General features: G+C 31.0%; 3 protein-coding genes across 3 annotated transcripts; 2 read left to right on the top strand and 1 right to left on the bottom strand.

Annotated features, from left to right (window-relative positions):
- The first annotated feature begins 3,590 nt into the window (after positions 1 to 3,590).
- Positions 3,591 to 4,936, top strand: LOC120162370 (transcription factor MYB60-like). Its single transcript, XM_039172528.1, has 3 exons — positions 3,591 to 3,809; positions 3,906 to 4,035; positions 4,133 to 4,936. Exons 1-3 carry the CDS (start codon positions 3,677 to 3,679, stop codon positions 4,773 to 4,775), a joined length of 906 nt encoding a protein of 301 aa, XP_039028459.1. The 5' UTR covers positions 3,591 to 3,676; the 3' UTR covers positions 4,776 to 4,936.
- Positions 4,937 to 17,320: 12,384 nt separating this feature from the next.
- LOC120162489 (probable arabinosyltransferase ARAD1) lies at positions 17,321 to 18,857 on the bottom strand. Its single transcript, XM_039172627.1, has 2 exons — positions 17,946 to 18,857; positions 17,321 to 17,845 (listed from the first exon to the last, which is right to left on the bottom strand). Exons 1-2 carry the CDS (start codon positions 18,855 to 18,857, stop codon positions 17,321 to 17,323), a joined length of 1,437 nt encoding a protein of 478 aa, XP_039028558.1.
- A 3,311-nt stretch (positions 18,858 to 22,168) lies between these two features.
- LOC120162372 (transcription factor MYB54-like) lies at positions 22,169 to 23,520 on the top strand. The gene is made up of 4 exons (XM_039172529.1): positions 22,169 to 22,652; positions 22,756 to 22,888; positions 22,953 to 23,170; positions 23,288 to 23,520. Exons 1-4 carry the CDS (start codon positions 22,316 to 22,318, stop codon positions 23,518 to 23,520), a joined length of 921 nt encoding a protein of 306 aa, XP_039028460.1. The 5' UTR covers positions 22,169 to 22,315.
- The last annotated feature ends 1,602 nt before the right edge of the window (positions 23,521 to 25,122 follow it).

The following is a 25,122-nucleotide window of genomic DNA, read 5'->3' as shown; positions in this document are numbered from 1 at the left end:
GTAAGATTGATTGAGGGAAAGACAAGGAAATATAAGTGAGTGCACATGCATAGCATGGTTATCATAGCCTATTAAACTCTAGACTTGTGATAAGTCTAGTTCCAATATCATTGGTACATGATTACATTTCATATTATGATACATTACATGAATTCATATTATATGCATTATGTGAAAATGATCTAAGTGAATATGCATGAAAAGTTTATATGAGCCATGTGATAAGGTAAGAAGTTATATGTCTATGCGATATAAACTATGTGAATTGTAAAAGCCCATGTTATGTAGATGAGAACTATAGGTATAGTTGGCATGCCAAGAGTATAGGGTTTACGCGGTCCTTCGGGATATATATGTATTCTTTGGAACATGTATGAGATCTTTTGAGACATCTACTCGATCCTTGGTATATGTATATGATTCTTAAGGAATTTCTATGTGGTCCTTATGGACAAATCTTATATGGCACTACAATGCATTTCTACGCGGTCCTTCGGGACAATTTCTACGTGGCACTTCGGTGCAAATTTATACGAGCTGTGGTGACAGCATAATGCACAACCTCACAGTACTCACATACCTCAGGTTCTCAGTATTATATCATGGGCCAGTGAACTTTTTATATGAAGTCATGATGGTTAATTTGATGAGATTACATGTAAGATATATGGTTATGTAACTTGCATGGATTAAATATGTAATTTTGTCACACTTCATCTCATGATGGCATTATCATTATATTTCATTGTCATTATTATTATGCCTCACTAAGTTGATAGCTTAGCGTGTGAGTGTTTCACACGTAGGATTTGAGAAGATAGACAAGCAAGGTTAGACAGCTGGGACAACATTACTTATACAACTACCAGATCAGAAGAAACTTAAATAGTATGTATTATTATGTGATAAATAGTTTGCCATGTAAACAAAGTCGTTAAATTAAGTATGTGTGCTCTGATCGAGTTTTGGAATTTTTTAAATGTATTTATGTAAATGGTAAATGTTTAGTAATGGAAGTTTAAATTTTATGAGTTTTCTATAAGTGGACGAAATTACTGTAGCAAGGGTATCTGTACATTGTAGCAGGGTATTGATACCCATGCAGCAATCTGGAAAATTTTTAGCATTTGGTACTGTTCACGGTATTGTTTATTACTATTTACGGTAATGTTCATTATTGTTCACGGTACTGTTCATATTGTATAGTACTATTCATAAAACGAATATTTTCTTAAATTGATTATAACGAACATAATTCAACAATATATTATCATATTTTCTTAATATAAGTCCAAATTATATGTATTTTGTTAAGAATATTGTTTTAAAAAGTCAATATGACATCTCAGACTCGTATCCGAGTCGGGTACAGGTTGGGCTGTTACATCAAGCTATTGAAAGACCACTGACAAACCGCAAAGCAAAATTGAGTGACGTGAGAAAACTATATAATAATGCAAATCACGTATCCAAATTTGATCCGAGGGTCCAAAGCAGGAAAGATGAACATGATAACAAAAAATATCGTCTTGATCAGTTGTGGTGATATCAAATTCAATCTTAAGAAAAAAAAACAAAAATAACGAGCAAATGATCGAAACATACATTTTTCTTTTAAAAATTTATAATTGTGTATCTTAAATTTATAATATACTAAATATAAAGTTTATTCTTTCTGACGTAAAATTATGTGCAGATCCCTACACATAAAGACCTTATATAAGGTATTAAGACCAAAGCACATAGTAAATCCACACAGATTTTTAATGTTAATTTTAGAGAAGAATTTAGAACTAAAGCCTAAAACGACTCTATCTTTTTACTTGTCGTGCTCATTATTTTTTGGGTAAAGTATGTAAATAGTCCCCTAACTTTTAGGGCACTTGCATTTTGGTTACTTAACTTTTAAAATTTACAATACAATCATCGAACTTTAGTTTGTTTTCAGTAAGGTCTATGTCATCACCTCTTATTAGTTTTTGTTGATGTGGCACTTAACCCCCGTTAACCTCCTCATGCTTCATTTTCTTCTTCATCTTCTCCTTCTTCTTAACCAACGACGGACGGAGGAGGGACGACGGCGAGGAGGCACAACCAACTGGGTTTTGGTCAAAAGGGTGTGAAGACTCCAACGGTGATGGCAATGTGGCAAACGGATGGCCCAATCGGCCAAAAATCAATGAAAACATAAAAGGGCATTGGGATTTTTCGACGAGATTTGGGACTCTCTCCACGGCGAATGGAGGTGAGTCTCGACGAGTGGCTAGCAGGGTTTTGGTCGAAATGGGGCGACATTCTTACTAGTACTGGCGGTGACATTCACTGGTGACAGAGATCAGGGATGGGTGTTCGAACGATCTTCTTGCGAATTTGGGATGAACGGTGGATAAAGAGTATTAATCGAGTGTTGGTGTGCGGTCGGCCGATGACGATGGTGATGGCGTTGTGAGCCACCGCTGACCGGAGATGTGAGAGAAGAAGAAAATAAAGAAAGATAAGAGGGTTAACGGGGGTTGATGAGGGTTAGGTACCATGTCAGCAAAAACTAACGGGAGGTAACAACAAGGACCTTACTGAAAACGAACTAAAAGTTCGATGATTGTATTGTAAGTTTCAAAAGTTGGGTGACCAAAATGCAAATGTCCTAAAAGTTTGAGGACTTTTTATATACTTATTCTTAAAAAATTTCTTTTTTCATTTATAGTGATGGACGATTCTTAGAGTGTTCCTTCTCCCAAAAAGATCAAATCATATGACAACGTTAAGATGATTATGATATAATGGAGACGATGACTCTCTTACTATTTGGATGTGATTTTTTATCACCTCTTTTATAGTCATCTCTTTTTCAAAGTATTTTAGATTAACTTGAGTTTAAACAACAAAAAGAAAATATAAAATGAAATCGAATTTAAAATTCGAAGCTTACATTTTTGTTTGGCTTAAATTCAAATTTATATTTAAAGTTGTTTTACGTGGAATAGATTGATTGAATTAGGAGTTATTTAGAACATATAATAAAATTGATAAGATTGTAAATCAAAAAGAAAACACAGTCAAACTATAAACGATGATCACGAATTAAAAAAATTGATGAAGATTCATTTTATATATATATATATATATATATATATATATATAGAAAAAACGAAAGTAATCATTTTTATTTATTAAAATTATAGATGATACGATGATAAAGGTTCATATCATAGTTTTTTTTTAAAAATAATATAATATTATCATATACATGTTGAACCCGAAAATAATAATAAAAATATATCCAGTAAAAATGGTCTCCAATCAATTCAATTCTAACTAGATTATTTGAGATCAAATTCAATCTAATACTTCTAATATTAAATGAAAAATAATATAATACTGTATTAAAGAGAAACAAGGTGTATTAAGATGTTTAAATTTACAAAGCATCTTTTAATTAAGAAAAAAATTCAAGTTTAATTTACTCAATTTCTTTGACAATTCAAACTTAAGCTCGAAATGACATAATAAAATTATTTCTTTTAGTGAAACTCAAAGTAATTTTGGAATACAAATATCTTATTTATGCATTAATATCTCCCTCCCTACTTTATATATGCCACTCACATGGTGATGGCACTATTTGAAAGCTCCATAACTGAAAACCAAAGGGAAAGAGAAGGAGCAAAGGGAAGCCATGGGTAGACCACCCTGCTGTGATAAAGTAGGTATCAAGAAAGGTCCATGGACTCCTGAAGAAGATATCATCCTCGTGTCTTACATTCAAGAACATGGTCCTGGAAATTGGAGATCAGTCCCCACCAATACTGGTATATATTTTCACTTCATCTGTTTCAGAATTTGATGGATTTTCCTAGGTTTGTTTGGCTGATCCAAATCTGTTTTCGTTTCTGTATTAAAACAAGGGTTAATGAGATGCAGCAAAAGTTGCAGACTTAGATGGACTAATTATCTCAGACCAGGAATCAAAAGAGGCAACTTCACTCCTCATGAAGAAGGGATGATTGTTCATTTGCAAGCATTATTGGGTAACAAGTAATTCTCATACCTTTTCCCTTTTTTAATCGGATTTCGAGCTTTGATCGTTTTTCCTTCAATAATGTGGATTTTTGTTTGTTTATTTTGGTTATAGATGGGCAGCCATAGCATCGTATTTACCGCAAAGAACAGATAATGACATAAAGAACTATTGGAACACTCACTTGAAGAAAAAACTAAGGAAGTTTCAGTCAGCTTTGGAGCCTTCTTCAATGGCTGCTACTGATGAGATCGTTTTGGACGAGAGGAAGAGCTTAGATTTTGGTACCGACACTCGATCTGGTTCGAGTACTGTTAAGCTAAACCAAAGCTCTTCTTCTTCTTCTTCTTCATATGCTTCGAGCACTGAGAATATTTCTCGCCTTCTTCAAGGTTGGATGAGATCGTCACCGAAGGTTAACTGTGACAATATTGGGAGTTCTTCTTCAACTCCTGCAAACTGTGATTTGATATCTCATGGAGACGGTCAGTTGGAAACGATTCTATCGTTCGAAAACATGAACAGTGTTGCATTAATGGAGAACTCTACTTCAAAGGCTACTTTTCAAGATGGTGAAAAGTTGAACCCAGAAAAGAAGACCAAAGCTGGTCATCTGAAAAATCTTAATAATGATGATAATGATAACGATAACGACAATCCTCCATTATCATTCCTTGAGAAGTGGTTTTTGGATGAGAGTTCTGCAGCTCAAGTAGAAGACATGAATCAAATGATGGAATTGTCTTCAATTTTCTAAGATTTTTTCTTCTTTTTATTTAATTACCTTAATCTCATTTCAAGCTTTCTCCGGGGAAAGATGGGAAATGTAAAATAAAGTTTGTGTTATTTGTGTAGGGTTTAGATTTTTCCTTTTTGAGATTCTGGAAAAGTTTGGGATCTCTTAGTATTAACAAAACGTAATTAGCCTCGAGTGTTCCTTTACGAACACTACAGTTTATTTTTAATCTTTTCTTTTTGCAGTTTTGAATAAAATTAATCACCAATCCTATGACTTCCTCTTTTCCAAATGCATGGATCACAAGTCAAATATTCATTTAATTATATTATCATATTAATGTATTTTTTTTTTAAAAAATAGACTATGAATCCATCAATTGATTCTAAGTGAATAAAGTAAGAGTTATTTTCATTGACGTTATGGATTCAAACAATTGTGTATGCGTTGTCGATGACTAAGAAATTTTTTAAATAAACATTACCTTATAATCACTCTAAAACTAATAAAAAACGTAAACCATGGTTCCGATTGGAAAAATAAAATAATGACCAAATTTAATCAATATTCATATTTAAACTTATCATCCACATTTATCCCTTTTTATATTTTATAAAATACGACACTTAAACATATATATTGCCAATGAAATCTTGGCATAGTGAGGTCTTAGGATCCTTAATATTCTAGGTTCAGTTTTCATCATACATAAATATTATAAGTGAATATGCCAATTCAAATTTACATTCAGTTTGAGTTTTATCATATGAATATTATTGAATATATTTTAGAATTTTAAAAAAATATTTCTTATTTGATAATAAAATTTGAAAATTAATTGATAATTTCACTTAAAAATCTAATTTAAATAGTGACGGGGTTGATTCAAACGGTAAACATATTGATATTGCTTAAGCAAGTCTGGAATTCGAGTTCTTGTATATGTAAAAATTCTTCATTGGGACAAAACCTTAGAAACTGGGAGGACAACCCAAAAAAAATCTAATCTAAATAAATATTCACTCTCGTTAATAAGTTGTTCATTTATCATTCATTGTTATAATGTTTTTCTCTTTTCAAGAGCACATTTAGAAAGTTATTTTACAATTAGATTTGAATATGTGATCATATAATTATAATGCGTTTAGACAATTTCATAATTAATGAATCTAGTTGAATTTTATGTATTTGAAAGCTTCCGTCTACTCATTTTAATTAAGAGATGATTGAAAATTAATATTACATAATTACACTCTTTAACTATTTATGAATATTAATCATCCCACTGTTTATTATTATTATTATTAAAATCCTATAACAAATATCAACATAGTTTTATGTGTAACACCCCAACCCGTACCCGACCCGGATACGAGTCCGACGTGTCACATTGACTTTTCAAACCTTGACTCTTAAGAAAAATCCCGGGAAATTTAAAACTTTATTTAAAACAAAATACAGACTTTATCAGAGTGCTCGTACTTAATGACTTATTACATGCCAACACTTTATACATAACCAAATACATACTTTGTCAAATATTTCTGATCTGATCTTTTTAGTAGTGATACTGTCTTTGCCACTTCTATTCTTTCACTTCTCGTTTCTTGGTACCTACGTGTAAATCACTTACACGCTAAGTCATAGACTTAGTGAGGCATATAAAACATATAATATAACCATATATCATTTCATATAAATAAAAGACATACATATGCAAACACTATCAATAATCCTTTCCACTTACCATATACTCATCATATAACACATATATCACTATACCCAGAAACACACATAACATCATATAATTCATGTATGTGCATTCATATCATTGAATCATGACATATCAATATGCATGAATCTATTGTATGATAACAATATACAATCAGGTCATGCACACATGCAACTTACCTTCTTGTATCACTTTCACTTTCATTTGTCTTTCAATTTCATTGCCCATGTATATTATTGAGAATAGAGGTATGTGAGTACATTGAGGTTGTGCACTAATACTGTCACCACAGCTCGTATAAATTCCCTCATGGGGCACCGAACATTCGTTCAGTATTCGTCCCAAAGGACCTGTCCAGAGGTTACAAAGAACCCCGATAACTATCCAGAGGTTATAAAGATCCTCGGCAACTATCCATATGTTCCTTTCAACATAGGTAAACCCTCGACTCTTGGCATGCCAACTATACCTATAGCTTTCGTATCATATACTATAGGCATTTATTTATACATTTCGTATCACTTGTTCTTTCTCTTCTGTCACATACCACATGTATGTGTAACCATATATCTCATATCATATCACATGTATTATATATACATGTATTCACGTAAATCATTTCATGTAATTCATATCACATATATCACATGTGCATATAAGCTTATAGCTTCTTTCACATATACATGTAGTCATATAGCTTTCTTTCATGTAACCATGCATGTCATGTCAAATAACATATATCATATGTTGCATTTTCACTTAAGCATATAAATCATATAACATAGCATCCATCTATTTCTATGTATTAATGCATACATGGTAATCACATAACAATTTAGAAGTTACTTCTTACCATAGTAACTCCATCACTGGCTCATCGCAAGCCAATGTTAATTCAATAAAATAAGTACAAAATAAATTGCACTCACCTTAGCTTTGCTTTGATTCGATTCTAATTCCTCAATTGTCCCGAAACGGATCACGTTCTATCTCTACATAACAATACACAGATTCATATCAATATTCCAATTGATAAATTCTAAACTGTCACTTCTTAGGCTAAGAGAAAAGCCAATTTCCTCTTTCAATGAAGGTATGCATCGATGCACTACTTGTGCATCGGTGCATAAAATGCATTCGATGTTATTATTTTAAAAGGATGCATCGATGCATTAGCTATGCATCGATGCATCAAAGGCATTCAATGTTCTTCTTTTAAAGGAATGCATCGATGCACTTATGAATGTGCATCGATACACCTTGTCCAGAAATTGTATTTCAAGCCCGAAATTCATCAATTCTTCATTCAATTCTTCTATTTTAATCCCCTATCATGTCTTTAAACTCAACTATCATTATTGAAACCAACTTATGTCCATATAAATCATATTTATCTTCCATATTTCATCAAGATTCTTAAATTAAGAATCTTACTAAACTTTCAAATTTGTTATAAATCTTTTCTAACTTCATAAATCTCTTATTCTTATTGATGACAAGTCAAATTCCATCTTAAAAATCTCTTATTAACTCTTTTCCAGAATTTCCTTTAAAAACTCATTTTCTTTAATCTTTCATAACTTCTTTATCTTTCAATCTTAAGATAACTTAAGCTTTCCTTAAGCTTAGTTATTATCTAATGATCAAAACCCAACCATAAATTTAGCAAATAACCAACTAACAAAGAAACTCACCTTTGCAAGCTTGGCTCTTCACGTTTGAGAGAAGATGAAGATGAAGAAGATAAGTCTAAAACTTATCTCTTCAATCATACATCTCATGTATTATAATACCCATTTATTAATATTTAATATTATCTTTGTTCAATGACCATTTTGCCCTTCATCTACTTTAATAATTACTAACAACTTTTAGAAATTATTTCCAAATAAATCATTGAATTATTCCATTCTTCTACTTAATTCATCAAATTCTTAAACTTTACAATTTAGTCACTAACCCCTAGTTTGGGATGTTACAATTCTCCCCTCCTTAAAAAAATTCGTCCTCGAATTTTCACTTTATAACAATATGAAGCAATCCTTATATACAGTCCTCTTTTATTACTCAATACATATCTCTTTCACTCATGCTATAAACAATCTAACACAACTTATAACACTTATCTTACTTGATTCTTTAAACTCTATCATTCTCATTTCTTTCTCTATTTATTCCTCATTATCAAGATTTCCTTATAGCATAACTAAACCATATATTTTCTCATGTTCTCATACGCTATTTAATCCACTCAAGTAACCACAAATCTTATTTACCTGAACACTATACCTTAATGGGCTTATATTAATAAAACTACTACAATTAACTTATAACTAAAATTAGTACTTCTCTCATCAATTTACTGTTTAAATGTAATTATGCTAGTCTAAATCAACCAATATCATAACGCATTTACTATACAACCGAAAGATACCTGCTAATAATTCTGGGTCCTCACGGTCTTCATTAGCATTAAGATTATATATTCTAGCAGTGGAGCGCATCTCCTGTTGAGTAGAAGATTCTGTTTGATTTCTTTCTCTACCTCTAACCCTACCTCTTTGAGACATCAAAACATATCGTTCTGATTGTGCAAGCTCTCTGTCCTTTAATGGGAAATCTCTCATGAAATGTCCTATTTCCCCACATCGGAAACAAGCTCCAGATTTAATTCTACACATCCCACCATGATATCTTCCACAATTCTGACAATGTCTCAATTGTGCTCTTCCATCACCAGACTCTATAAATTGAGTTTGTCTATCTCTCATCTGACTTGATCCTCTAGCGGAGGATGTCATCGACTCTGACCGTGCTTGAGATCAAAAACCAGAATCTCTAGTTCTTTTGGGTGATACTAAACTCGATGAAGGCCCCGTTCTTTTAAAATATTAAACTCTTTGATCCCCATAACGTTCATTCTGAGCTCTTTCAAGAGCTTTTGCACGATTCACTACCTCTTGAAACGAGGACAGATTTAACACAATCAACATCTCCTTTAATCTCGGGCGTAAGCCCTCCACAAACCATTCGCATGCATCTTTTTCTGTTGGAACTAACTCAGCCGCAAAACGACTCAACTTATTGAATTCACACTCATATTCATATATAGTGTGATCCAATTGCTTCAGATTCAAGAATTCTTGTTTCATTTGCTTGATGAACTGGTCTCCTATATACTTGTGTTTGAACTCTTCTAAAAATAAGAACCAGGTCACTTGGTCACTTGTCATTCTCAGAGTAACGTTCGTCCACCATATTCTCGCTTGTCCACGAAGCAAGGAGACTGCTCCGTCTAACTTTTCCATATCAAAACAATGAAGTCCATCTAGCATAATCTTTACGTCATTGAGCCAAAAGTCCGCTTCAACAGGACTCTCCTCAACTTTACCTTTGAATTCAGGAGCTCCTAATCCTTTTAAATCTTTTGCTATATTCCTTCTCGGAGTGGAAGGAGCAGGAGATTGGAAACGCATCAACACCGCGTCTAACGTTCTAAAGAAAACTTCTTGGTCTTGCACAAACATTCCAGAAAGTGTCTGTCCTTCACCTTGCCTGGCAAGGGCAGGTGAATTACTACATTCAGCTAATCTATCATTTCCCGCTACGTCTCGGGAGTTGTCTTGTCCAGACATCTAATAAAATACAATCATATCATTCTATTAGCAAAACATTATACTTACTTTCTATCAGATCAGAAGTTTTCACTATTTCGTTGGCATGTATACTTTTTAAAACACTTTTGACTTCGTTTTTAGCCTAGAATCGGCTAAACCGTAGCTCTGATACCATTAAATGTAACACCCCAACCCGTACCCGACCCGGATACGAGTCCGACGTGTCACATTGACTTTTCAAACCTTGACTCTTAAGAAAAATCCCGGGAAATTTAAAACTTTATTTAAAACAAAATACAGACTTTATCAGAGTGCTTGTACTTAATGACTTATTACATGCCAACACTTTATACATAACCAAATACATACTTTGTCAAATATTTCTGATCTGATCTTTTAGTAGTGATATTGTCTTTGCCACTTCTATTCTTTCACTTCTCGTTTTCGTGTACCTACGTGTAAATCACTTACACGCTAAGTCATAGACTTAGTGAGGCATATAAAACATATAATATAACCATATATCATTTCATATAAATAAAAGACATACATATGCAAACACTATCAATAATCCTTTCCACTTACCATATACTCATCATATAACACATATATCACTATACCCAGAAACACACATAACATCATATAATTCATGTATGTGCATTCATATCATTGAATCATGACATATCAATATGCATGAATCTATTGTATGATAACAATATACAATCAGGTCATGCACACATGCAACTTACCTTCTTGTATCACTTTCACTTTCATTTGTCTTTCAATTTCATTGCCCATGTATATTATTGAGAATAGAGGTATGTGAGTACATTGAGGTTGTGCACTAATGCTGTCACCACAGCTCGTATAAATTCCCTCATGGGGCACCGAACATTCGTTCAGTATTCGTCCCGAAGGACCTGTCCAGAGGTTACAAAGAACCCCGGTAACTATCCAGAGGTCATAAAGATCCTCGGCAACTATCCATATATTCCTTTCAACATAGGTAAACCCTCGACTCTTGGCATGCCAACTATACCTATAGCTCTCGTATCATATACTATGGGCATTTATTTATACATTTCGTATCACTTGTTCTTTCTCTTCTGTCACATACCACATGTATGTGTAACCATATATCTCATATCATATCACATGTATTATATATACATGTATTCACGTAAATCATTTCATGTAATTCATATCACATATATCACATGTGCATATAATTTTATAGCTTCTTTCACATATACATGTAGTCACATAGCTTTCTTTCATGTAACCATGCATGTCATGTCAAATAACATATATCATATGTTGCATTTTCACTTAAGCATATAAATCATATAACATAGCATCCATCTATTTCTATGTATTAATGCATACATGGTAATCACATAACAATTTAGAAGTTACTTCTTACCATAGTAACTCCATCACTGGCTCATCGCAAGCCAATGTTAATTCAATAAAATAAGTACAAAATAAATTGCACTCACCTTAGCTTTGCTTTGATTCGATTCTAATTCCTCAATTGTCCCGAAACAGATCACGTTCTATCTCTACATAACAATACACAGATTCATATCAATATTTCAATTGATATATTCTAAACTGTCACTTCTTAGGCTAAGAGAAAAGCCAATTTCCTCTTTCAATGAAGGTATGCATCGATGCACTACTTGTGCATCGGTGCATAAAATGCATTCGATGTTATTATTTTAAAAGGATGCATCGATGCATTAGCTATGCATCGATGCATCAAAGGCATTCGATGTTCTTCTTTTAAAGGAATGCATCGATGCACTTATGAATGTGCATCGATGCACCTTGTCCAGAAATTGTATTTCAAGCCCGAAATTCATCAATTCTTCATTCAATTCTTCTATTTTAATCCCCTATCATGTCTTTAAACTCAACTATCATCATTGAAACCAACTTATGTCCATATAAATCATATTTATCTTCCATATTTCATCAAGATTCTTAAAATTAAGAATCTTACACTAAATTTTCAAATTTGTTATAAATCTTTTCTAACTTCATAAATCTCTTATTCTTATTGATGACAAGTCAAATTCCATCTTAAAAATCTCTTATTAACTCTTTTCCAGAATTTCCTTTAAAAACTCATTTTCTTTAATATTTCATAACTTCTTTATCTTTCAATCTTAAGATAACTTAAGCTTTCCTTAAGCTTAGTTATTATCTAATGATCAAAACCCAACCATAAATTTAGCAAATAACCAACTAACAAAGAAACTCACCTTTGCAAGCTTGGCTCTTCACGTTTGAGAGAAGATGAAGATGAAGAAGATAAGTCTAAAACTTATCTCTTCAATCATACATCTCATGTATTATAATACCCATTATTAATATTTAATATTATCTTTGTTCAATGACCATTTTGCCCTTCATCTACTTTAATAATTACTAACAACTTTTAGGAATTATTTCCAAATAAATCATTGAATTATTCCATTCTTCTACTTAATTCATCAAATTCTTAAACTTTACAATTTAGTCACTAACCCCTAGTTTGGGATGTTACATTATGTATGTATATTTTTACTTATATACACTTCAACTCCCTCGCTACATTGTCCCGCTGCTGTTCGATTCAGTATTAGAAGAGGGGGAACTTAACAATTTATTATTATTACTATATGTTAGAATTTTAAAATATTTATTACATTATATTTATAGATATCTTTTTTTCAACATTAATAGTTTTATTTTTATTATTATTTTCATTCTAGAGTACTTAAATAATTGCATAATATTTTTAGGTTTAAGATTATCTTTCCATAATAGAATTCAAATTTACATAAATGTGTATTTATAATTTATAACATCAAATATGATATTAAAAATTAAGATATAATTATATTATCTTTGTCAGACATATCTAGATAATTATAATTTATAGTAGTTTAGGTCAGGGTTGGTTTCTCCATTCTGAACCAGAGTATACCTAATACACAATTAGGATTTACAGATTGTCTACCAAGAGACACGATGGTAGGATTCGAACTTGACCTTATAAGTTCAACTTCTTAAATCTCAACCACTTGTACCAATACTCGTTAAACATAATTTATAGTAGCTACACTCCCATGTAATTATTATTTACTAGGATAGTAATTATATTACATTTTTATGCAATTATATTATAGTGTCCAAACACGTTAATCATTTTTTTCACTCACGTGTACTTGATGAATTTGTAAATAATTTTTTTGTTATTCTAATCATAATAATTTTTAATTAAATTACGAAAAATATATTTCTTCTACCATAAACGTGACAAATCTAATACTTATATATGAATATATCTACGTATGAATGAAAGATGGGATTGGCATCACGAAAGTCTTGCATGTGAATAAGTCTAAATGGTTTTGTTTTAGAGAAATGATAAGGGGAAACTTGTGAATTTATTGACCTTTTTTTCGGTGTGAAAAGTTGAACTTAACTGCTGCCATTATCATAGGAAGGATTTCTTTTTCTTTTTTTTTAAAAAAGATGAGAATATAATTTTATAATATAAAATTATTATAGATAGGATCCGAATTTAAAATTATTAGATACCATCTTTTAAAAATAATTTATATAAATTTATCCAGTGTCAAATTTTAAAATATTTTTAATATATAAATATTAAAATTTAATATATATTTAAAAAATAATGGAATTAAATTTGATGTACGGAGAGGGAAGGGTTTACCTTGCCCTGCCGCGTCAGAGAGAACATTCACAGATCCCTCACCAGTCCACCACCTATCCAAATAAACCACAAGTCGTGTGGTCCCCCTTTCAAACTTTATAGTCTTTAAGTTTCATTAACTCATTTAAGGTATTAAAAAATCATTTAAATAAAAAACAAAGGAATAAAATGAAAGGAAAATATTAATTTTATGGATTTAAAATTATAAAAGAAAATAATAGATCATTTTCAGTAAAATATTAATGCAACAGTAGCAATGGCAGTAACAGTTAGAAACTTAAATCCCCATATTAATGGTGTACTTTCATTGTAGTTATTTTGTAATTTTATTTTTATTAATTATATTATATTTTTTATATATTATATGAGTGAATAAAAATTAAAGTATGAAATTAATTGTTTTCTCTATAGAAAATGTTCCATGCAAATTTTCTTTCCCTGAAAAAGTGCAATAATTCTATATGTACTGAAAAAGTGCATTTTTGCATGGATTCAGGGACAAGACAAAGTCAGTATATCTCTGTTTCTAAGCGATTTTACATATATATTATTTCAAACGAAAAGCTGTTTTTTGAAAGGATGTTACTAAAATTTGGATTTAATACTAGTTTAATGTGAAAATAAGTGTCTAATTATATTCGAAATTAATTTTATGTACTTCAAAAAAATTGTTAAAAATATTTATCTAATGTTTTCAACGTTACACTTTTTAGTGTCTGTCGTTAAATTCGACTGTTAAATGACATGTGTTGGGCTTATAAAAATTTAAAGATATTTAAAATTTTATTTTTCTGACGTAAGCCACTTAGCCGAATTTAACGGTATTAACGATCTAGACGCCTAAAAATATAATGTTGAAAAAAATTAAATACTTATTTTTAACCAAAAAAATCTTAAACATCTAAAATTAACTTTAAATATAATTTAGACACCTATTTTTATATTAAGTATTTTAACCTATTCATTTATTCAACTACTTTTAGTAAATGATATGTTTGTACTTTTTTACTAAAATGAAAAGCTTAGTACTTTTTTGTTTTTGTTTTTTTGTTTAAAAAAACAAATTAATTAATTTGTTGGTAGCTCGCTTTCAAGCACTATTATAGTCTCCACCTAACTTTGCAAGGTAGGCATGTGAGATAGGAGCCACCACATATGGTTATAATCCTCATGAATAATATGCCCATAAAAATCACTCAAACTCTGATTTCATTGATTAATGGTATTAGGGTTTTTTTTATATTCGTCGGTATCTAATTTATTGATCAATTAATTCATGTTGGGTATTGTAGATGCCTATTATGAGGACGACTCTTTCTATCCAATTTACTCCATTTAGAATGTTAGGATTTGAACCTCTAATGTTGCTTAAAAAATCTAATACCTTATTCCACTAGACCAATTAACTGTTAAGTCTAGTAAATCAATTTACTGTAAAGTTGATTTTGTTTATAAATATTAGTTCATAAGACATTAAATATAAAGAATCACACAAGAAACATTAGTCCTCCAAAACATACAAAACAATCTCATGCTAGACAATTTGGAAAAGTTAAGACAAACAATAACGATAATTTATAGGAATATCTGCTGGCTAATTTGAAGCATTATTTTAATTAAGTTGAACACAAAAATATGTATAAATTTAAGAAATTTATTTGTATTCATATTAGTTGTATAATTAAAAGAAGGGGAAAGGTCCAATCCTCAGAAACATGGTTGATGTTCTATCTCTCTATGGGCTAAGAAAATCAACATTTAAGCTATTAATGGCGGGATAATGAAATTGCATTGAACATTCCATTTGCTTTTTGGCCCAAATCAGGCCTGCCCTAACACTTCTCCAATGGCAATGCAGAAAATTCTTATAAATTTGATAACTAACTATTTTTTCTTAATCCAGTTAGGAATTATTATTCTAACATCACATGCCCTCAAAGTATGATCCTCATTTCAAATTGGTCCCTAAACATTTAAATGTTCCAATTTCACCCCTAAACTATGACGATCATTCTAGATTAATTCTCAAACTTTTAATTCAATTACATCCCTAAATTACGAACTACATTCTAAGTTGGTTCCCAATTTTTTTTAACATAATGACTTCATCTCAAATAATATGTATATACTAACCACATCCCTTATTAATAAAATCATTAAGTCAAATTATTTTATTATATGATTTAAAAAAGCAAGTTAAACTATGATTGGAACTAATTACATATTTGGATGAATTTAGGGATGAAATTAGGATATTCAAGAGTTTAGGGACTATTAGGGACTAATTTAGAAAGATGGTCATAGTTTAGGGATGGAATTAGAATGTTCAAAAGTTTAAGGACTAATTAAGAAAGAGGGGCATAGTCTAAGGATAGAATTAGAATGTTTAAAAGTTTAAGGACTAATTTAGAAAGAGAGTCACAATTTAAGGATATAATTAGAATGTTTAAAAGTTTAAAGATTAATTTAAAATGAGATTCATAGTTAGAGAATATGTGATGCAATTGATTAATTCATATATATATATATATATATATATATATATATATATATAATGGTCTTACTGAAGCCCAGGTTGGGGTGAGCTTGCTCGAATTTTTTGTGAAACCTTTAGTTGGGCCTACCAAGATTATGCGAGCTATCCCAATATTAACCCTCGTACACTCTTCCTTCCACATTTGTACAAAACAGATACAACTCTTTGCCGTATTTGAAAAGTTATCGTGTAACTAACGTTTAGATATAATTATATTGTTAAGATAGATTTAGATAATTACTGTAACATATAGATCCGGATAAATAGAAGAGAGGTAAAAATTAATATAATTATACGAGTAATTATATTTTTTTAATTTTTTAATTTAGTATTGTTTTAATTATTTATACATGTGTAACTACAATTTATGTTATCAAACCTGATATAATAAATTATAATATAATTACTTTCTATCAATCAAATATATATAAAAATTAAGATATTAATTATATTTTTGAGCAATTACACTGTGTTAACTAAATACACCTTCAATTTTTTATGTATATATATTTTAAAACGTTAATTGTAATTCATAATTTTTTTAATATATTAATTTTATATTAGAGTTGAAACCATTGAACTAAATGCATTTTTTTATTATATAAAATGATTTTTTTTATTAGTTATCCATTATATTTTATATTAAATTAGTTTTTAAAACATTTAAAACAAAAATAGATCAAATTGATTCAATTGAAAATACTTAGTTCATTAGCAAAAATTTACGACATCAATTCTCATAAGTTATCTCAAGCCACAAATGAAAGGTTATGTGTCTACGTATGCTATTTATACTTATTTAAAAAAATATTCATGTTCGATATTAATATCGATGTATGTCTAGAAACAGATACAAAAATATAATTCTCAAAATATACAAAAACAAACTTAAATTCGAATTAGACATATACCCCATTTTTTAACAGTCAGCAGCACCTATAATTCACCAAAAGTTTAGTGGTGTCCTCTCTGGCGAGGAACAAAACGAGAGTACCTTCTAGATTTGTTGATTTTCATCTTCACACCAGCAACCTTGTGAGCCAATGACTGCCATATCATTTGAACCGCGTCACCTTCCTTCGATGGATACTGAAACTCGAACAATGGCTCCACTTGTTTCAATTTCTCCCACATCCGGGTCCATTCATCCTTCGTGATGCTTCGGATCCGGTTTATGAGGAACCCTTTTTTCACGGAGTCCGAAGCTCGGATGAATATGCAGAATTCAGAGTAGTCTAGAACATCTTCGTAAGGGAGTTCGATCTCGTCACTGATAATGACCGGGACACAATGGCTAGCAATGGAGTCAAAAAGGCGGTTCGACGATGGAGTGTCGCCCGCAATGTTTAGGCAGAACTTGGATGAATGCATACCTTGGCTTGCCTTGCGAATTCCATTATGTTGAACACTCCCAAATGAGAAATGTACATCTTTCTCATTTTTTAGAAGATAAAATAACTCTTGTCTAGCAAATCCACCCTGCAATCAAGAAATACATTAATTAAAAACCAAAATGCAACTGTGTGTTTGGATAATGTTAACAAAGAACAGATAAAATGTTCGGAGAAGGGGCACTTACATCTTTCCTATGTATGGCACCTTGGAAGAACAGCAAAGTTTTCCGGCTATCGAAATCTGATGAATCATTAACATAACTTTTGATTAAATGTTTGTAAGGCGCAATCACATCTTTTTCTACATTTGCTATGTTGATCGGATACCTTCCGAAATCGGAAAGTACGAAAATTGCAGGCCAAAGTTGCATCCTGGCATGAAGCATACTATTGGGATGGTGAGCCAAAACCACATGATTTCTCCCACCTGAAACTTTCCATTCCTTTTGATTCCTCAAAAACTTCACCAATTTGGCTTGCAATTCCCAGTTCTTGCTCTTCTTTCGAGGGGGAATCACCTTCGAATACCGATTGTAACTCAGCGATGAAAAGAATGGCACGAATATCAAATCAGCTTCACTTGAATTTTTCACCCTAATGGCTTCTCGGGTGTTTGGATTCTCGGAAAAGTCTGAAGCCAAAAGGTCTAATGTCAGCCAGTATTCTATGCTGTGTTGTGAATTCAATGCACCTGGATATGGTGGGATTCTTATTCTAATATCAGGCCAAATTTCGTATCCTTGTGGTTTCCAATCCAATAACCCAAAGTGAAACTCTGGGTCTAAGTCGTACATGTAAATCTTTAATGGTTCTTTCACATTCCCATTGCAACTCACTTGGAACCCTCCTTCCACGCCTTTTGTTTGGTCGTCTACGAGGATTGCTCGGTTCGATCCGTTTGAAGATTCGACGTTGCTTTGATTAGATGTTTGAGGATCGCCATTGTTGAAAACAAGGGGAAGCTTCTCGGCTGACATAGATTTACGACCAAAGACACCCGGATGGCTTCTTGAAGTTAACACGAACATCACCGTGGTGGTTAAAAACAAGCAAAAGAAAGATATCCTGGTGATGGGAGATCCCCTCTTTTCAGCCATGGAAAAAAAATCCAAGAAAATACGTATTCGATTTCCCGAGAATCTTGATCACGTCTTAATCGAATCCCATTGTGAATAAAAGGGTTTCAAATCAACTTATGCAAGGCCATGAATTCATAACCAAGACTTGTCTTTGGAAACACAAGAAATCGGGTGGCAAAAGGAAACAATGTGAAGTAGTTGTTGTTTTGAAATTCGAGATTTGTGTGTTTGATTCAGTAAGCAATCAAAAGAGTTCAAAGAAAGTAACAACGTGATAATAGAGTCCTTCGGAAGATGCGGATTTTTGGTTTCTTTGCACTACACTTCTTGTGGTGTTCTAGCTAACTGCCTATTAAGAACGTAATTTTAGATCCAGACATTTTTTCAATAAAATACAAATATTTTAGTTTCCAAGGACAACATTCCTTAGATAGTACTCTAAAAAAATTATCTATTATATTATTAAATATGTTAAAATTTTAAGCATAATTAAACTTTTTGCATTAATAAAAAAAAGTTAAACTTATTGCATTAATTATATTTAAACGCATTTTATATTAGATCGATTAAATCACTTTAGTAATAATATTATTCAATAAAGGTGATTTTTTTTTTGAACAATTCTTTATCTAAAGGAATGGAGAAAGGGTTTTTGCTCATAATGAATATTGAACTTATAAAAGAAAAAGAAAAATATTAGCTGATAACTTTGATACTCTAAAATTTATTTACATAAAATTAATACAAACATCTACACGTATCCACACGTTGTTTTACCAATTTCGTAACTCGAATGGGTTTCTATTTGTCATTGGGGTTTAACAAATAGATTAAATCGTGACATAGATTTATTTCTATATTTTTAATTTTCATTTTATATTATGTTTTCTTGTCATTAATTTCAAATGCTTGTTAACTACTCTGTTAGTGATTTCTTCCCTAAATATTTCTTACGGCCGAAACAAAGCTACCAAATTGAGGAATTTTGCCAACCCATTCATTAATGGCTTTGAATTAAATTCTAAACTTCATTTTAAATAAAGAAAATCATGTAATAAAATTATATGAACTTTAATTTATATAAATATACTTACTTTTAATGATATGCATTTTATTTAAAGTTTAATGTTTTAAATTTTAGATTATAGAGATTTAGATTTAAATTTTATAACAAATGTTTTAATATTTTTCTTTATTCTAGTATTCTCTCTTTTCTTTGGACACTGTTAATCTCTTCTTCTTTTTTTATCTTTGTGATCATCGACGTCACCAGTTTTGATGTTGGACACCGATAGCTACTATTCATTATTTTTTTCCTTTATTTTATTATAGCATATCTTTATATAACATCTTTTTCTTGTGTTTTTTCTCTAGTGTATATATTTTCATTTCCTACTATTAATTTCAGTTATTTATTTTCACTCATACAACGATCCTTAATTTGTGCAAAATAGAAAGAGTTTTACACAATACAAGTATTATATATATATAAAGCAACGTGCTTATTATGGGGGAGGAGAGAGTTCCAATTATTAAAGGAAACGTGCCAGTTATTGTCATTGGACATATAGTAAAACATAGTCAAATAAAGAAGCAAAAACAGTGATATGTATGCCCCCTTAGACATTCGTTCATTTTCAACAACGTCTAAACTCTCCTGTTTTTTTTTTTTTTTTGTCCACAACTCCAACAAATCTTTCAACAAAAATGTATTTCACAAACATTTAGGGAATAAAGGGCCCTCTTTAGTCTTTTTAGGCTACTTGTAGTTGAAATTAGGATTGGTTAAATCTCTATGTCAATAGTTAGAGTAGGTCCACGAATAATTTAAATTCGATATGAACATAAATAAGATGTTTATACGAGAAATACGTATAATTTTATGTCAAAAGTATAAAATTAAATTATTAATAGAATATTTTAATTATATAAAAATTTAAATACTCAAATAATGCAATCGCTTCTAGCATCTCATCGGCCGATGTCAATTAAATTCATTCCAGCTCTAAAAATACAATAAAGATTGCTTTTTGTGTACAGTAGAGATTCACCCAAAAACTATATATATATATATATATATATATACATATATATATATTATTACATTAATTGTAAATCAAAATCCCAATTATTAATTTTCTTTTGAAAACCTATTTTTAGTTTACATTCATAGCATATAAGATGAGATGAGACATTAAACATATTACATCCAAATTAAAATTTATTTGCTGCGCACGATTGCCTCCCCCACTATGGAGGATATTAACGACCCACATCTTAATGATGGAGACCATATTGGATTAGGAAATGCCACGTACACTTGTTTTCGGGACATATCAGGTTACATTGTCTCCTACCAATTAGGTTGCATCCATAAAATGTGTTTTATTTTTAAATGATTGAATAATGATATAAGTAGAGCTAATTAAATTTATAATATTTTATTCGGAATTTCAACTTATACAAATCGAAGGAATAATTTAATTTTTGGGCCGGTGCAAGTGCCACGTTGAGCTTTGTCTCTTCTGACCGACGATGAGCAAAAATACAACAAATAACAATCGAGATAAAGACTGTTCTTGTGCACGTTGTGAGTTGGTCTCTTTAGGGTAGTGGTCCATGCATGCTACGAAACAAGAGTTAGCTATCTTCCAAAATTACATGGATCAACTTTGCTAACGTCATGGAGTACGAAACTATGATCATATAGTTTTCGTTTCTCGTTAATTTAATTAATTAATTAGCAACAAACCTTGAAGTTTAAGTTCTTAGAACAAAGTTATTTCATGATTAGTCAAATCATTATTTAACGTTCCAGAAATAGAATTTCATCTGTTTTTAGGATTAGTTAAATATCATGATCATTTTAGTATAAATTCCTTAAAAACTCATAATACTTCTATTAAAACTCAAAGAGAAACATCTTCTATCGTTCGACCAGAATGGAATTAGAATATATAATTCGTCTCCTCCTACTCCACTTATCAACTATTGGAGCTTGGAAGAAAATGTTCGATCATCAAGAAATTAAAAGGAATTTGAAATCAAGATTTTCCATAAAATAATGACAGAAAATTTTAGAGCCTTTTCATAATTTTTTAAAAACATATGCTCAATCATAATGTCGTTTATTTTTTAAAAAAATTGCAGCAATTCAAAATTTGAAGGATTAACTTTTTTAAAAAAAGGATTAGTGATGAAAACTGAAGCACGATCAAAGTTGAAGGATGTAATTTGTGGTTTAGTCCGATATAAGAAGTGCATAGAGCTAACGACCCATTTGTTTACCAAGAAAAACTAACGCTCTTAACTCTCCCTCCTACTTTCTTTTCCTTTCCTTCTTCCCGAACACTCTCTTCAAATAGCTGAGAAAGATAGCTATCTAGCTAGCTAGCTTCTTTCTTCTTGAAATAACATTTTCTTGGTTTCATTTTCAGGGTTTATCCTGAGTTTTGACATGATATACAAAGTCTCAAATGGGGTTTCAGATTTCAGCCCATTTAATGGAACAAACTAATAAATGTTTGAGCTTTGAGCCATTAGAAAATAGGGTAACTACGAGAACAGCTGGTTCTGATGGGAAAAATGGGTTTCTGAGTATTGACCAAAAGGGACTGTCATTGAACTTATATCGCGAGGATGATGAAAACAATAAGAACTCTGGTGCTGCTTTTGGTTGCAAAAATGGACGCATTAAGCTTTGTTCAAGAGGCCATTGGAGACCAGCTGAAGATGCGAAGCTAATGGAGCTTGTAACTTATTATGGTCCTCAAAATTGGAAGTTGATAGCTCAACATCTCCAAGGAAGATCAGGTAACCCAAATTTTCATGTCAAACAAGAAATATTACCATTTTATGTATTTCACCATTTTTATTTTTGTTTGCTAAGGCTGGATTTTGTTTGCATGATTGGTAGGGAAGAGTTGCAGATTAAGATGGTTTAACCAGCTTGATCCGAGAATTAACAAGAGAAATTTCACCGAGGAAGAAGAGGAAAGCTTGTTGGCTGCGCATAGGCTATGTGGTAACAAATGGGCAATGATTGTTAGGCTTTTCAGTGGCAGAACTGATAATGCAGTGAAGAACCATTGGCATGTGATCATGGCTAGTTAGGCTTTTCAGTGGCAGAACTGATAATGCAGTGAAGAACCATTGGCATGTGATCATGGCTAGGAAATATAGAGAGAAATCAAGAATTTGCAAAATGAAAAGCCCTTCTTCTTTTGCCTCTAAAGGCTCGGATTTGAATGGTCTAAATGGTGTTTGCGGTGGCAGTGATCAACCAACCATTTCTGGCAACATTGATGCATCAGCTAAAGCTTCCTCAAGATGTAGTCATCCTTTGCTTTTGAATTCTTCTGTGCTTATAATGTGGATATGGCGGTCGTGTTTATTAATATTGCGGATAATTTATAGATTAAATTTTGTGAAATTGTGTTGTGTTGTAGGTACATTGTTTGATTATGTTGTGACCAGGAGAACTGGGGATGTGGTTTACGAACAAGGGTTGATGGGAGTAGACCGACAGGCTAACTCAACAGACTCGAAACTGGAAGTATCGGCAGCTGAGTCAGTGGGAACGAATTGGAGCAACCATTCCATTTCTGGGGAAAGTTGTGGAAATGGGAAGATTAATAAGATGCCCTTCATTGATATCCTTGGTGTTGGAGATGCTCCTTAAAACACTAATACGATGCTATAAATTTATGAAAATAAATTGATACGTTAATAATATATATATATTTTTTATATATTATCATATATCTTATTTGATTTTGATACGTTTATGTTTAGTTTATTTCTATGTTGGAATATTTATTATGTTTTTCAATCAGACGTGTGATGTACTGGTAAGGGATAAAATTTGTTAAATCTGAACATAAGAAAAATTGGTAAATTTGAGTTTTTTTAGTTAAATCACTCTATTTTGAGATTAAAAGTATAATCAAGTGTTCCAATGGTTGTTTTTATTAATAATTAAATCAAACTATCATTAATTAAATAAATATATATATTTTGAAACAAAATTTAGTATATATTTTAAATCTTTAACCCTTAATCGAATATTTTTTTTAAAAAAATATTTAATGAAATTGATTAACTGTTTTAAGCTCTCTCGAATTTATTAAACACTATTCATTAATCAATATATGATTTTTTTTATGTAAATACTATATTATTCTATCTATAACAACTTATTGATTAATCTTTTATAAAAATATTTCTTAAAATATTTTATGTTAACACGATTTTCATCGAAAGCCACTAAAAGCAGACGTGTGGCTATTATCATCTTATCTTACCTTTGTTTTCAATATTATTATTAATTTTATTATTCTTACGTTACTTAATCCTTGTTTTAATACTACCATCACTCGCAACGCTTCATAATATCAGATTAAATATTAAACACTGTCGAAACGATTTTTAAACGTGTAGAAGCGAGATTTTGAAAACTACATCGATTTTTAACTTATCTCTTTCAATTGATTTTTAATTTAAAAACAAATGCGATTCAAAAACCTCTCGTTTCGAAAATTTTAAAATTCTCTTTACGTTAAAAACATATTGTTCAAAGAGTCGCCACCAATCTTTGATTAGGGTGTGATTGGGCACCCAAAAATGTTTTGTTATTTTAAATAAATAAAAATTAATTTTAATTAAAACAACAGATTAATGTATGCGTTACCAAAATCCAAGTTCGAGAGTCGGTTACGTGCGGGGAAGGATTAGCACCCCCACAACGTCCTAAAACGGTACCTAGTCGATTAATTAATGTCTTTACAATGTACTTTACAAATTCTAATTTAATTTGATTTTTGATCCCATAAAACAAAGATTTAAATTTAAAAACATTCAAAAGCATTCAAAATAATTAAATTAAAAATTACCAAGTCGTTTTAGAAAAATGAAGAATGTTCGATTATTTATAAATATCGATACCAGATCTTAAAAATTATAACAACATTTTCTCGATAAATTTAAATAAACGAACATTTTCCTTTTCTTTCGTTCTCAAATTTTAGGTGACGAATCAATTTTTTTGGTTTCACTTTCGGAATACACTTTTAATTTAAAATAGTCAAAACGACCCTCTAATCAGTTAAGACAGGCCACTCGAAACAATTTTAAATTAAAAGGGTATTACCCTTAGTCCGATTATGTAATAGGTCGAGTTATGAGCGTAAGGCTATCATGCAAATTATGCAAAAAGTAGATGTCATGCCAAAATTAATTAAACAACATTAAAAGTATCATACAATGTAACATACAAAAAATTACA

This window comes from Hibiscus syriacus, unplaced genomic scaffold, assembly GCF_006381635.1.
Source record: "Hibiscus syriacus cultivar Baekdansim isolate YM2019G1 unplaced genomic scaffold, ASM638163v2 tig00111402_pilon, whole genome shotgun sequence".
NCBI classification, from domain to species: Eukaryota; Viridiplantae; Streptophyta; class Magnoliopsida; order Malvales; family Malvaceae; genus Hibiscus; species Hibiscus syriacus.
This window is presented reverse-complemented; position numbering and strand designations above follow the sequence as displayed.

Bases quoted from the DNA above. Each gene is read 5' to 3' on its own strand.
- LOC120162370 (XM_039172528.1), top strand. From the start codon at position 3,677: ATGGGTAGACCACCCTGCTGTGATAAAGTAGGTATCAAGAAAGGTCCA. The intron at 3,810-3,905 runs GTATATATTTTC...TATTAAAACAAG, and splicing joins ATCAGTCCCCACCAATACTG to GGTTAATGAGATGCAGCAAA. The intron at 4,036-4,132 runs GTAATTCTCATA...TTTTGGTTATAG, and splicing joins CAAGCATTATTGGGTAACAA to ATGGGCAGCCATAGCATCGT.
- LOC120162489 (XM_039172627.1), bottom strand. From the start codon at position 18,857: ATGGCTGAAAAGAGGGGATCTCCCATCACCAGGATATCTTTCTTTTGC. The intron at 17,846-17,945 runs GTAAGTGCCCCT...TCTTGATTGCAG, and splicing joins GTGCCATACATAGGAAAGAT to GGTGGATTTGCTAGACAAGA.
- LOC120162372 (XM_039172529.1), top strand. From the start codon at position 22,316: ATGGGGTTTCAGATTTCAGCCCATTTAATGGAACAAACTAATAAATGT. The intron at 22,653-22,755 runs GTAACCCAAATT...CATGATTGGTAG, and splicing joins ACATCTCCAAGGAAGATCAG to GGAAGAGTTGCAGATTAAGA. The intron at 23,171-23,287 runs GTAGTCATCCTT...GTTGTGTTGTAG, and splicing joins AGCTAAAGCTTCCTCAAGAT to GTACATTGTTTGATTATGTT.